General features: G+C 37.8%; 1 protein-coding gene across 1 annotated transcript; it reads left to right on the plus strand.

Moving 5' to 3' along the window:
- The first annotated feature begins 2,644 nt into the window (after positions 1 to 2,644).
- Positions 2,645 to 11,360, plus strand: SYT4 (synaptotagmin 4). The gene is made up of 4 exons (XM_059834232.1): positions 2,645 to 2,678; positions 5,460 to 6,274; positions 7,829 to 7,949; positions 11,053 to 11,360. Exons 1-4 carry the CDS (start codon positions 2,645 to 2,647, stop codon positions 11,358 to 11,360), a joined length of 1,278 nt encoding a protein of 425 aa, XP_059690215.1.
- The last annotated feature ends 3,612 nt before the right edge of the window (positions 11,361 to 14,972 follow it).

Raw genomic sequence — 14,972 nt, forward strand, 5'->3', positions numbered from 1 at the left:
CTTTTCTATATTGCATTAAACAGCTACACATGCACAGAACTGAGATGAAAGGAAGGCTTATTTACTGTATGTTTGTACAGCACCCAGCATCATACAGGTCTTAACTAGGGTCTAAAAGCCAGCATAAACTACCAGAAATTTTGGAAAATTAAAAAAAAAAGGACCTGTATCTTCCCCATTTCATCAGCATTGTCACAGAAAAGAAAAAGAAAAAAAGAAAACCCTGAATGCTGAAGGAAATTATCTCTGTGCACTATATAAATACATAAAAATTGTGTAAATGCTTTTTATATATCCTTGGGACATCTGAAAAACTAAAGGGAAAAAACCCTGGATCAATCATTGTTATATTTCCATGTGCTCCATAAATTTTGTACATATATCAACAAAGAATGTCTTGGATTTCATTCAAAAATAAAAGTAAAAAGCTTCAAAAATTATTGGCAATAATTCAAGTGTCAACATAATATATATGCTCACCATATCGCAGCTCAAACAGGATAAACACACTATCAAGTTATACCATATATTGATTCTTGGTCTATTGTTTTTAAAATCCAGACACAGTAACAGTCTATAATAGTTTAACATCCCAGTTAAACATGTTTAACTCTAAATTTTTTTAAAGATCTTGCTTATCTCACTCATGCCTGGATGCTCGTATACCTGGAATGTGGTCTAAAATCAAATGTAATTACTTTCAATGGATGCACATTTTGAGCAAGGCTGGATTTTGGACAGAGAAAGGGAAGTGGATAGGACGGCTGGGGGGAAGGAGGACTGCCAGAAAGAAGAGAGATATTGAGCCAGGTTTGCTTGGATTGGTGCCAACACGTGAACCAAAACATCCCAAATCAAATTGTGCTGCCAAACACAAACAAGAGATAAACAACAGTTTCTGCAGTCTTCTAATACCTAAGTTCATTGTAGCCCAGGTGTTTGTAAGAGGAACAGTGGTGGCAAGCTATTATCTGTCTTTTATTAAATGGGATGGGATGTAATGAAGATTGGGGTAGTGGATATGGCTGTTGCTGGAAGAGTTGTGCAGGTGCATATTAAGGCCAAGTTGCTGAAGGTGTAACAGAAGCAGATAAGCATAAACAATGTTAATCAATAGGTTTTCAGCTCTCAGGATAAGCCAGGTATTTCGTTCATCTGTGTTTTGACACTAGCTTGCCATGATTCCTTGACCTTCCTATTTTAATTTTTCTAAAATCCAAGGAGCTTCACTGGCTTCACTGTGAGGCAAGAACATGCTTTAAAGTGGGCCAAGACATACTAGCTTCCAAGTGGCCCATCATGGAGCAGGGTCGTGCCAGACTATGCCTGCATCTGGATTTTGTTATTCAGAAGAGCAACAACACCTGTTTCCCATTTATGCAATAGAATTAGCAGTTGGGCTCCAAACTTGGCTGCTATGATTCCTTATGAATCCAGGAGGAGTCAGATGCCAGGTGCTGGCTTTTGCAGCTCTGTTGCACCAGGATTTAGCTTGGGTTATTATACGCTGTAGCAGTTCTAGTTACAGGCAGCCCTGCTTTCTTATTCTGCTTCCCCCCATTCCTCCTGCTTGCCAGCCTCCCCCTTCCATGTTCTCAGGCCAGACTGTGAGACAGACGTCTAAACCTGGTAAAATCCAGAAGTATTTAGGTAGATTCAGCTGTCTCCTAGACCTGCAGAAAGGTCAAAAGGATTTCCAAAGTGGGGGCTGAGTGTTTATGTGGGGGTGGATGGTGGGAAGAAGCAGGGAGGAGGGACAGGGAGAAGGCACATCAGGAGTTTTCATGATTCAAATCCAGTAAGTGTATCACATTAGTCATAGGAGAAATGTGTCTTGCAGTTGGAGCCAAGGTGTCTGGACCATCTGAGTTGGCATCTCCTTCACATTGTTGTAGCCTGTCCAGCTGATAGATAAATAAACAAATAAATAAATCTTACCCCAGCAAAACAGACACACCCATGTATTACACGAGGTACACTGAATCACAGACATTAGCATTTCACTGTCTGTGTCCGATGGAGGGTGGGAACTCATATCCTGCAGCAGGGCAGTTAAAATAATCGATGAGTGCGTGTTCAGTCCCCAGAAAGAGGATGGCGGGGGGGGGGGGGGGGGGGGGGAGGAAGGGAGAGAGAGGGAGGGAGGGTGTGGTGGTTAGGGAGGGGGGATGGGAGGTGGGAAAGGTGCTGATTTCAGCCCTGTAGCGTCAGGATTGCGTCAATTTGGGTTTCAACCACGTCTTCAGTCTCGGAGCAGAGCTACTCAGAAGAGCCAAAACAGGAAGGGGGTTGCAAATCAGTGTGCAAAGGGGAGGACCGAAGCTTCCCCTCCCCCTTCTCCTCCAGCCCCCTCGCAGCCTCCTCCTCCACCTTCCCCACCGCTCGTGTCTCGGGGCTGTCTTTTTTTTGTTGTTGTTTTCTTTTTTTAAAAAAAAAAGAAACACACTGGAAAAGACGGTTGTCTGGGCGCTGTGAGAGCGGAGAGCCGGGGGACAGCAGGGCAGCGCATTCGGCGCCCCAAGCAGATTGCTCGGTACCCGGGGAGGCGGCTCCCGCACCCCGGACGGCGGCTCCCGCATCCCGGACGGCGGCTCCAGCACCGCGGACAGCGGCTCCAGCACCGCGGACAGCGCACGCCGCCAATATGGCTCCGATCGCGGCCAGCCGCCAGCAGTTCGGTAAGCGCGTCCCGGCCCCAACTCCCCGCCCGCGGGGCTGGGGGCTTCTCCCCTCCCCAGGAGAAATGCACGCAGGCAGCCTCTGCTGAGCCACCCTGAGCCTCCCAGCACGCAGCTTGTTGGGAGGAACGTGATTTCCCCCAGTTCTCTTCGATCTCAGAAGTTGTCTGAATTTGCTTTCTTTCCCTTCTCTTTCTCTCTCTTCCTTCCTCCCTACCCGCTCCCCCTCGGTAAAGCACGGGGAGAGATGAAGAGGTTTGTGTAGGTGCGTTTTCTGATGAGAGAGGTTTGGAGTTGTTTTCTCTGTCTTGGTTAAAGTAGCATGGCTTCAGAGTTAAATGATCTAAATGAATTCTGTGCCACAGAGAAAATCTTGTTCAAGCCATTCTTGGAATAATTGTCATTCCTTTTTTCTTGTTGTAGAGAAAGATTCGTCAACCATTAGTTAAAGTGAAAGGTAGTCTTGTAAAGGGCATTACTAGGAAGATGAGAATACAGGATCGCGATGTTTTTCGCTAAACAGCTGCATCTTGATCAGTCTGGGTTCATTGAGAATAGCAATAATAACAATGAACTTTTCAGTTGTGTCATTTCTATGCACTGGATGTAGGGTGATTAACTGTGATACTGGAAGTTTCAGAAATAGTCGTATATGTGCACTCATAAAATAGATACACAAATAGCTTTACTCAGAGAAGCAGTAAGTAGAAATGTTTCTAAACTCTGCTTTACAAATATTGACTCTAGCTTAGATTATATTTGCTTTAGCAGTAGTTTAATTCAAGGATCATTCCATTGACTTAAGTGAAGTGACTCCAGATTTATACCATGTAACTGAAATAATAACTTCTCCCAGGATCAATAGGTGATGTTTCCTATTAATACACTGCCTTGAATGTTAACAACAGCAAGAAATTCAGGTTGCAACATAATTGGTTGTAAATATAAAACCATTTTAATTACCATTTCATCTTCTTTCCTACCCCACCCACTTGATGTTTCTAACCACACTTGTGACATCATGCTTATCTAATTACATGTTTAAGGATGATAATTAATATTTTAAACACTAAATTGATTCTACCACTGCTTTCAGTAGTTGTAGAATTAAAACATAGCATAATTTCCATTACTATAAAAAGTCTGTCATTTCGTGAAAAAGTATTGTAAATGTGCAAATCATTCCTAAAAGCTATTAAAGTATTCTGATTAGTTTTCCATTACTCCTTGCTTTCTACCTTTATACCATGTATATTTAAATTTCTGCAGCCCAGGGAATTCTTGAAACTCAGAGCCACGTGCTTAAGTTAGAAAAATTACTTTTTGGTTACGTATATAATTTTCATGAAATTCTTATAATTAAGTACGTAAACTGATACAGCTTACAGGAAAATGGGAAAGTGGCATGAATATTGTCAGAAGAAATTAATAGGCAGGCCCGATCCTTTCCGTGATGGAACATTATGTCCTACTTTGCTCTGATAGTATTGTTGTGGATTTTTTTTGAATCATCCCACTAAAAAGCAAAGGTATACTGGCAACACATCTATCAGCCCAGCTTTTACCTGGATGAAACTGATTTAGTAATACATTGAGGGGGATAGTTTTGCTTTTCTCATCCAGAATGATCTGCTAATCATTTGTGAGAGAACCAGAACCGTTACACAATTGCCTTTATGCATAAACAATGTCATTCCATTAATATTCTACTAGTCTTCCACTGTTGCAGGGAATAAAGATTAAGCTCTGATTGTTACATTGTGGGAGGTTTAAACTCACTTAGTAATGTTACTTATGGGCAAAATTGGATTTCCAATTAGTTGTGCTCATTTGCCCCTTCGATGCATGCTTTGAAGGGCTAATGATATTCTAAATGTAACTAATGTATCCACATGACAATTGAGGTTGTAACACTTGCTCAGTTTTCTCTTTATTTAGTTTTAAGTATAAGATTAATATTTAGGTAAAAGAGAATTATGTTTTAATGTTTTTCTTATATACTTCTAAAAAGTAGTGACCCTTCCTGTAAACTCCGCATAGCTTTCATTGATAGTGTCTTAAATGCAAAGCATTTATCAATGATACACTTAATAGTTTTTTCAGCTTTGGACTCACATGTGACTGCCCAATGTCACATCCATCTGGAAAAGACACTTGGTGTATAATTATTCTAAATTTTCTTGATAGACTTCCTCCTGCAAAGTATTGAAAATCCCGTTGAAACTGTTGAGTGTTATAACCTCCAATTAAACTCAGTTCTTTCAAGAGATACCTCCAGGCAATTATGGGATCAGACCATAAAAAATGAGTTAATTGAGTGTACAAAGTATTCTAGGAAGCAGTGTGAAAAGCAGATGATGTATCTATAAGTAAAGCATATTTCAGAATCTAACAAACAAAGCTCCATAATCTCAAAGCTGAAACTTTCTGAGAGCTGAGATTACTCAAAGACACGTAAACTCAGGAACTATACACAGAGGGATGAGAGAGTTGGGCAATTACTAATGGTTATTACTATTAAGATGGGAATAGTATTTTCCTCTCAAACACTCTGTGTATGAAAAAACACTAACATAACAAGTGTGCCTTAGTATGGGACTACACATTCATGCCTGCAGGTGGCGAGCAATATATACAATGCAAAGCACTTTCAGTCTGTCGATCCTGTTGCTATTACCATCTCGAATCAGTTTGGTTTACTAAATTATTACTTTATTAAATATCACACAGAGTCCAAGGCATTGCTGCTTATGTGGTTGTTGCTATTTATTTGATTTGCAGATGAAATTCCTACAGTGGTTGGGATCTTTAGTGCATTTGGCCTTGTCTTCTCTGTCTCCCTTTTTGCTTGGATCTGCTGTCAACGTAAATCTTCCAAATCCAATAAGACCCCTCCGTATAAGTTTGTCCATGTTCTGAAAGGGGTTGATATTTACCCTGAGAATCTCAACAGTAAGAAGAAGTTTGGAGCAGATGATAAAAGTGAAGCAAAGAACAAATCAGCGATGCCAAAGAATTCTCTCCATCTTGACCTGGAGAAGAGAGATCTAAATGGCAACTTCCCCAAAACATCCCCTAAAATCCAGAGCTCTCCAGATCTTGAAAATTTGTCTCCTAAGCACTTTGCAGAAAGGAAGAAAGATTCAGTATCCCCTGATAGTTTAAAATCCATCACTTCCCTGTCGTCTGAAGATAAACAAGACAAGCTAGGAACTCTCTTTTTCTCCTTAGAGTACAACTTTGAGAAAAAGGCATTTGTAGTGAACATCAAGGAAGCACGTGGGCTGCCAGCAATGGATGAACAGTCAATGACTTCTGATCCCTACATCAAAATGACAATCCTGCCTGAGAAAAAGCACAAGGTGAAAACCAGAGTGCTGAGAAAAACCTTAGATCCAGCTTTCGATGAGACCTTCACGTTTTATGGGATCCCCTATAGCCAAATTCAAGACTTAACACTTCACTTTATGATCTTGAGCTTTGACAGGTTTTCCAGAGATGATGTCATTGGAGAAGTCCTCATTCCCCTCGCAGGAATTGAATTGTCAGAAGCAAGGCTGCTAATGGACAGAGAGATCATCAAAAGAAATGTTAGGGTAACATATTTTTTATTTAAACTTTAAAAGTGTTGTGCTAGTGTTAGCTATGATTCTTGTGTAATGCTGCTAGCATCTTAGAAAGAAAAGGGAACAAGTTCTTCATGAAAGTCATTGAGATGCTTTCATAATGGCAGTATGAGGAAGCAATTACACAAGTGTAATAACAGAACATTACAATGAGTATGTTGCAAGAAATTGTTAATGTCCTAAACTCTACTTGTTTATTCAGCTGGTCCAGCAGGTTTGAGTGGAACCATGTGCATTAGGTCAAGTGGCCTCAATCCACATTAATCTGCTTTAAAAGGAAAGAATGCAAAGATTTCTATGTTATACCCCTTCTCCTCCCCCCCTTTTCTGTTTGAAATCATTCTTTCTTAAAGCTTATTGAAGTCAAGGTAAATGTTTCACTTCAACTACATGGGTTTATAGCAGATTCTTAAAGAATGCAGGTAGCGGGAATTGGAACCTGTTGGAGAGTGTATTGTTGATGCAGTAGTATGTTCTTGCACTTCAGTGATGTTACTACCTTGTCTCTCAAGAATTGTGACACAGGCTGCTGCTCTACTCTAGGATACTAAGACACGAGGGAGAAGCCAAAGCTTCACTGAAGTCAATGGCAAAACATACTGACTTCACTGGGCTAAAAATATTTCATACCATTTTGTCTCATTGCAGAATGTAAAGGTCATTTACAACCATCACAGCTGAAACACAGAAATGCACATGCATCACACACACATCTCAATCTCTACTAAGGAAGTGGAATGTGTATTGACTTTCAATCTGATTGTTTTCAAAGAGCAAGTATGCTGCCAAAGCAAATAAATGTCTACCAGACAACATACCTATAACTAATACTGTTATTTTGCAATTCTATCGCTATATTACAACAACTATAACTATGTCACTGATATTTTTTTAATAACTTATTGGGTTTTCTGATATATAAGGTACTATTTTTGCTTGTTTCTCTTGCCTTCCTCCTTTCTGTGAAATAAACTGCTCCTGTAAATTCAAATCTAATAATCATAGAGAAAGTCTTTGAGCTCATCTTTATTTCATGTATAACATACTACTTTAGAAACTGTCAGGGATAAGATTTCATTAACTGTTTGTATCCTTCCTGTTTAAAAGCATTTTACTGAAGATTCTTTTAATTTACCTTTATTATTATTTTTTTTATATATAACTTTCACAGAATTTTGTTTTGTTTAAGAGCTTTTTCTTTCACTGAGGTTTTTTCCTCAGGATGTAGGATTTAATTTCTAATCTCTGAAGCTAATGATGTCATGTCAACCTATATTTTCACTTATTTATTATTTATTTTTGTTCAGTCTAATAGCCAACCATAAGAAAAGTTATATAACTACAGTAGAAGGAAATTATATTTGCTATGTAAAGCAGCATAGCTCCATAAGTTATATCCTTTTATACCATTTTGGAATATACAGTTATATGACATTTTATAAATCTTCTTAATTCTGGATTAAAGCTTGGTCAATATAATTGCTTATAAATAGTCTTATTTCTTTTTTTCTTTCATTTCCTCAGAAATCATCTGGGCGTGGCGAATTACTGATCTCTCTCTGTTATCAGTCTACAACAAACACGCTCACTGTGGTTGTTTTAAAAGCCAGGCATCTACCTAAATCTGATGTGTCAGGATTATCAGGTAATGGTTTTATTAATGAATATGTCCTAGGAATATAAAACAAACAGACAGAAGGCAGCTGAAAAGTGGCATTTCAAGGACTAAAAATAGCCCATAAATGCAGAAACGGTGTCTCTATTATTTGCAGCCTATTCATTTTATTCATATCTAGGTCAATGCTTTATTTTCCAGGGTATGTATTTTACAAATTTGTTCTTCATTCACATGTTAAAAACCCATGACATCTGTTAGCAGTGGAAACCAATGAGTTTTGTGATTGTCTTGAACAGAACCCATCTGCCATCAGTATGGGATGTTGTTTGCAGATACTAAAAGCTTTTATTTATGACAAAAAATCAATTTATTTATAGAAGATCAGTATTGAGTGAGATCATCATATGGTTTATTTCAGCTTAGCACCAAGAAAAGCAATCAGTTACATCTGTGCTGAATTTGGCCCACTGAGCACTTTTATTTGGCAAGGTGAAAAGGTGAACTATGCCAGTTCTGAAAGCGGGTTTTAACATAACACCCGTGCTTTGTCATGAGCTGTACTTGGGGTGCACTAAGAAGGACCAGTTTTTGCACTCCCTTCACCTGGTCTTGTGCCATTTTGCATTAACTGGAACCTCCTTTGAAGTCCATACTAGAACTGCACTTAGAAGCACATTAATGCTAGATAACATAAGAACAGAATAAAATGTAATGTACAATACACTAAGGATAAGACAACCACATGAAAAGAAGAGTACACAACAAAGGACTATATAAACAGTAGCACATCCGCTGTTGATTCTGTATAGGACTGATACTCTTTCATTTCACAGGATTTTTCTGAAAAGAAGTAGTTTTGGGAACCACTGAATCATGATTACTACAGCAAATAATACAGTCTTTCTACTTCTCATGCCAAGAAATATTGCAATTTACCTAGAAAGTTAACCCATCCTGGATCCAATATAACAAAGCTGTAGATAACTCCCATTTACATAGTGGAGTTCCATTGAAATCCTCTTTCTGATCTCAATTTTATTCACATATCATAAGGAGAAAGGCTATAAATGGAGGCCAACCGTTTGCTCCACTATAAAAGAGCATATGTACTTTTAATAATCAACACCAAAGTCACAGCAGATAGCCAAGGTTTCATGAAGACAGCATGACAGCAAGCTGATCTCAACAGACCAAGTCTTGCTGAGGTTCACTCAGGTGGGAAAATAACTGGAAAACAAAAGCCCTCCTAGTCTCAGCAGCCTCCTGGACCCTACAGCACATCCAAACTACACTTTTGTTTACTGTAACTCTTATGAGTAAAGCTATAAATGCTGTTCACTCTTTCCGCTTCCTTCAGCACAACCTTGCTGAATATAACAGGAATATAGTATTTCTAAGAGATATAGGCAGCCATGCTACACCTGGACCCCTAGTTCATTTAGACAGTTCTTCATTATTTGCTGTTCATCAGCAAGGCCAGGTTCAATAGATATTTGGGTGTCAGTAACATACTGAACTCACAACAGTACTTATTACCTCTGTGACTTTCCCCTCAGTCCAACATAAATCTTGAACAGGAGGAGGGTGAAATGGTGTTTCTATGGGGTCAGCTAAACAATTGCATAACTCAATCTCCTTAGGAAGATGGGAACTTTCTTTCTCAGAAGCTGTTCCATTCCCACAACCTCCTTTGTTTCCTTAATCACTGGTGTTGAGATCTCCTAATAGACCTAATCAAATCAAGATTAGGAACATTCTAGCCTTAATCAAGAGGAACATTCTAGCCTTATCTAGTAGCTGGCCAGAGGTAACAGTCAGAAAGTGTCCTTTAAACAGAAATGAACAACAGCATGAATCCACTGATGGATATTGAATTTGATATTTTTAATGCTTGCGTGGCATATATTCATTCCAAAGCCAATTAACATTTTAATTACATTAAACCCTATTTTTTAAATGTTTAATATAGTGATAGAGTATGAAAGTGAAGATGTATTCTATCATACCTTACTCCTGTTAAACTATTGTCAATTCAAGGCAACAGAGCCTTTTCATCATCTGACCATTTCAGTCTGATAACTTGGGCATAACATTTCTAAATATCGTTCAGTTTTAATTTTATTTTTAAAGAAAGTATTCAACTATTCTTAATGTTTATTAGCTGATTGTTTACAGAGACTATCTTGTTTGACTGGGTTCAGTAGACAGCATTTTGTACTCCATCTTTGCATCATGAGAATTTGGAAACAGGCCCACTTTTGCACTGAAATAAATGCCAAGGTACTTGAAAGGGGTGATTTTTAAAGCATTCTCTAGGGTTCCTTTGAAGGAAGAAATATAGCTATTGTTGAAGAAAACAGCAAAGGAATCTTGCAACAGTTGAATAATTATGAGGAATGAAAACACTCAAAGTTGGTTGACAGCTAAAAATATGGACATTTTCCCTTCCCTTCTTCAACAGTAGTACAGCACAGACGAAGTCAAGTACATATCATAACAACAAACGTGCCCTTACATTTAAAGTTTAGTGTTAAATTTTTTCAATAAAAATTGGTGGGAGCAATTTAATCAAGTGAATTGACTTTGGTAGAACCACAACAGAAATGAATCACATCCATTCACCCATTCTCTCAGCACGAGCTTTTTCTTTCCTTTCTGAGGTTTTTCTTTGCATGAGTCTTATTAACGCTAATGATTATTCCCTGCTGGTAGAATGTGTGAAAGCAGATTTCTGTTAAACATAAATATGTAATGATACATATTTGTCAGAGCACATTAGAATTTTGTCTACTTTCAGACCACCTTTGCATGTAGCAGAAATGTTATTAGGGTTAACGGACTACAGGGCAGGATTTATCTCATGAAGGAGACATCTGTATAGGTGACTCATGCCCTAAACTTCACTGACTATCTTGATTACATCTTTGGTGACCATAAAGGGAGCTTAAAGAGACTATTTCAGATGTAAACACAAAAATTGGATGAGATGAATCATCTTTAATAACTTGAAACATCTCCTCATTGTGATGTAATTATGTTGGTAAGTTATGACATTTACCGTTAACTAGATCAAGGAATTTCTATACAACACTGTTCAGTAGCTGATCTGTGCTATTTCTTTTCATTGCAGACCCTTATGTCAAAGTGAACCTGTACCATGCTAAGAAGAGAATTTCTAAAAAGAAAACCCATGTGAAGAAATGCACCCCCAATGCAGTGTTCAATGAATTGTTTGTCTTTGACATTCCTTGTGAGGGCCTTGATGATATCAGCATTGAATTTTTGGTTTTAGATTCAGATAGGGGGTCAAGGAATGAGGTCATTGGTCGGTTAACCTTGGGATCTTCAGCAGAAGGAACAGGTGGAGAGCACTGGAAAGAAATTTGTGAATATCCTAGGAGACAAATTGCCAAATGGCATATGTTGTGTGATGGTTAGCAGCTTAGAGAGGGGTTGGAACTTGAAAACTATATATATTTCCATAAGCAAGGAGCAGTTTTCTTTCTTTGCTATGTATAATTACAGGCTTGTAACTACAAGACTTTTTTTGGGGGGGTGGGGCAATAAAAGCTGGATTGAATTATCAGAACAGAAGGTAACTAAATTTTCACAGTAAATAAAGGAATTTCTATCTCACTAGACATTAAAATAATTGGATCAGATTTGTATTCTTCTGGAGTTTAAATACCTGAAACTTCTGAAGTACTCTAAACTTCAATAAGAACAGACTATGTTTTATGAAAAAGTCACTGGAAACCTTGTTAGTACCTTATACAGAAGAAGATAACCTTACTAGAATATATTGCTAGATCTAAAAAAACCACCTGTGGCTTATTGGGGGAAGGGGCTGAGTCTATAAAAGCCATGGGGAATGAGGGTGGGTAGGAGGGGAATTCCTTCTGCCCCTCCATCAAAAACCTTCTTTTATGAAAATTCAATCATTATTTGTAAGTTTTGGTTACTTATACTTTGATCATCCCAAAGATTGAAGAGATTTTCAGCAATTTGCTTTACATATCACATCATGTGCAACTAGTTGTTTTACATGTGGAAATACTGTATAATTATTTACACTTGGATTTTCTAATATGTACATATATAACTTGTTTTATTACAGTGACAGAAGAAGATACATTCTACAAATCGTTGAGCAAGTTAACATACATTGTTTTGTTAAAAGGGCTCCTTTACGGGTGACTGCACATGTTACAGTATAGCTAGAATTTGGGATTAGATATGGCTTGCATTTTTTTCCTCTAGCAAGGATTACACTTCAAGCATTTCAAGCCATGGGAAAGCATTTCTATTGAGATGTGGTAACATACACAACATTACAGTCAATGACCTTTCACCAATTATATTTTAAGCCATTCAGTAATACCTAAAGAAAAGTTGCTTCTTCTTTTGTTCCATTAAAGAACAGAATAGTGAGACAGAGAACAAAACCTTATTCTGCTGTTTAACTTCCTGAACTGTGAGTAATGCCATTACAGTCAGTAAGACTACTCCCAACATACAAAGTTTAATGCATTTTCAAACTTTGGCAGGATAGGGAACCAAGTCCACATTAGAATTTATCCAATATTATGTTAGACAAGCTACTTGAAGAGTGCATTTCACTTAGATTATATACATTAATGTCCATTACTGATTGTACTGAAAATTGGTGGTGGTAAGGGAAAATAACATCCTGATTTCACATTAGTGTGACATACGTATGTTTAAACTTAAACTGTGCCAGGCTGGGGGAGTATCAAGTGTAACATAAACAAGTATATAAATAAAGCATTTAGATCTGTGAAATTTACTCTTGGTCACGCCAGACAGATTTTTAGGCTGTCAGAACTATAGCACAACTACAAGCAGATTATTTCCTAAAGTTTGTACACCGATTTCTGATACAGAATTCTTTGCAACTATTACTCCTACATAATTTTCAATTATATATAAAGGAGAATATAACAATGTTAGTTGTTGACATAAGAAGGATTTAAAAAGTGGAAAACCTTTTTCAGTATCTTTGCATACGTCATTTTGTCATGTGTAATCCCACTGAAGTGAATGAGACTATTTGGCAATTAAGGTATTGTTCAAGGCGAGTAAAGGTAACAGAATGGGCATGCCAGGTAAAAGAACTATTGGATGTCAAAGTACTTTCATTAAACAACAGATCCAGGTCTTATTCAAAACTATTGGAGATTCGTTGTCGACTTTACCTGTTCTCATATGGCCAAATTATGTTTGCAGTAAAGGACACTGAAATATGAAATATGCAAGTAGACAAATAGTACTGGAAGAATTCTATTGAGGCTCTTCCAGGTTTTGTGTTGGTATTTTCTCCAGTTTTTGAGAATGTGTTTGATATAACAGTGTTTATAAAGTTCTGTAAAAATACATTTTCAAAAAAACATAAACATGCTTTTTATGATAATGCTCAATGTAAAAAATGCGTATTGTATGTATAAAGGAGAGGGATCTTTTTTGCTTATTTCTTTAGAAAGCTGATTAACTGCTTAAGGGCTAGAGTTTGCCAGCCACATTCAAGCAGAACTAATGCAAAGCCACCAAGTAAAAGGAAAGATGCCCCCAGGCTTCAGTGGGGTTTGAAGTGCAATCACAGAGCAAAACTCTTCTGGTGAGTCAACCCAGCAATATCAATGGCACCATGGATAAGGAGAAACACTGATCTGATGGAGGCTGGGAGAGTTTAAGTCAGTACCACACAACCAGAGTTGTTACAACTTCTAGGAAAGAAGGAACTTTATACTGAAAGTGATTGCATGAAAGAGAGTGGGACAGTTTGTAATTAAAAAAAATGGAGGTTTTGTATATTGGCCCATAAGTAGTACATTATCTCTAAAAATCAGATGACAGGAGTCATCTGTCTCCAATGGACACAAATACTGACATTAGGAGAAAAAAAATCCACCTTTTAAAATTAATGATGGGCTGTGACCATCTTTTATTTTGCATCCAACAAATCGTCATCAATTTTTTTTTCAAGTTTCTATAGCAGCTTGAGGGTTAATATTTCTACCAGCTAAATGGTAGTTGTTGGTGGGGGTAGGGGGTAGGAATGGGAAAGGGAAGCAAAGACATTTTTATTAAATCTAAAAATATCTGTAAATAGAATATTGTTTTTCATTTAAAGCGATGTTTAGCTTGGAAAGTTGAGTAAAGATGACTTGTAACACATCTGTAAACCAGACAAGGCAGGAGCGAATGTAGACCTGTGCTGAGATGAGGAATTCTGCTGTTTTATAAAGTATTCAATTTTCATTGTGAATATCTTGAACTCTGTTAAAGATACTGTACTGTATTAAACATGTAAAAAAATTATGTTTGTCTAAGTAGCTTACAAAAATAATAACTCCTTGAATGGGAGACTATCCATGTCTGGAGATCTGTCGTAACTAAATACCTGATTCGTTATGGTGTTGTAACTTAATAGAAGCTATTCGAGAGGAAGCATGGTGTATGAGATTTTGTAAGTTATTTGTGCTGGTTCTGTATGTTGTGCCATGTGTGTAAGACAAGAATAAACTGCTGCTTTCGTTCATCCCATCCCAAAACAATTATCCCACCAATGTATCTTTTCCAGAGATTTCTGCTATTGTTTGTATTCGTGGTCTACTCTCTCATGCTTCTATCAAAAAACATTTGCCTTGCAAAGTCTTCCTCTTCTCACAGAGGTGGATTAGACTTGTTCTGCCAAATACTACCCAGGCATATCACATGTTCTTTACTTGTAGCTTCTTGCTGCATACTTACATTTGTCTTGAATTGTACTGTACATTCAGGCTAGAACCTGAGACATGGCCCATGGTAGAAAATCTGAGCCCTACATAGGCCCTACAGGGACAGCTATACAGATGTAAACAAGAACGAATTCTAGCATATTAGGTAGAACAAGTAAAATGCAAGTCACATTACTGTTGGAATGCTGGTGACATTCCATTTGTTTTCCAGAAGCAAAAATTATCCCTTGGACAATCATGCTGTACCATTCTTACTTTCTTCGATGTCAGGCACCAGCTTGTCAGGTGAGTC

This window comes from Gavia stellata, chromosome Z (assembly GCF_030936135.1).
Source record: "Gavia stellata isolate bGavSte3 chromosome Z, bGavSte3.hap2, whole genome shotgun sequence".
NCBI lineage: Eukaryota > Metazoa > Chordata > Aves > Gaviiformes > Gaviidae > Gavia > Gavia stellata.

What these genes read in the sequence shown, in the direction of transcription:
- SYT4 (XM_059834232.1), top strand. Translation starts at nt 2,645, where the DNA reads ATGGCTCCGATCGCGGCCAGCCGCCAGCAGTTCG. An exon ending in TCATCAAAAGAAATGTTAGG is followed by an intron (nt 6,275 to 7,828) that starts GTAACATATTTT and finishes TCATTTCCTCAG; the next exon opens with AAATCATCTGGGCGTGGCGA. An exon ending in TGATGTGTCAGGATTATCAG is followed by an intron (nt 7,950 to 11,052) that starts GTAATGGTTTTA and finishes TTTTCATTGCAG; the next exon opens with ACCCTTATGTCAAAGTGAAC.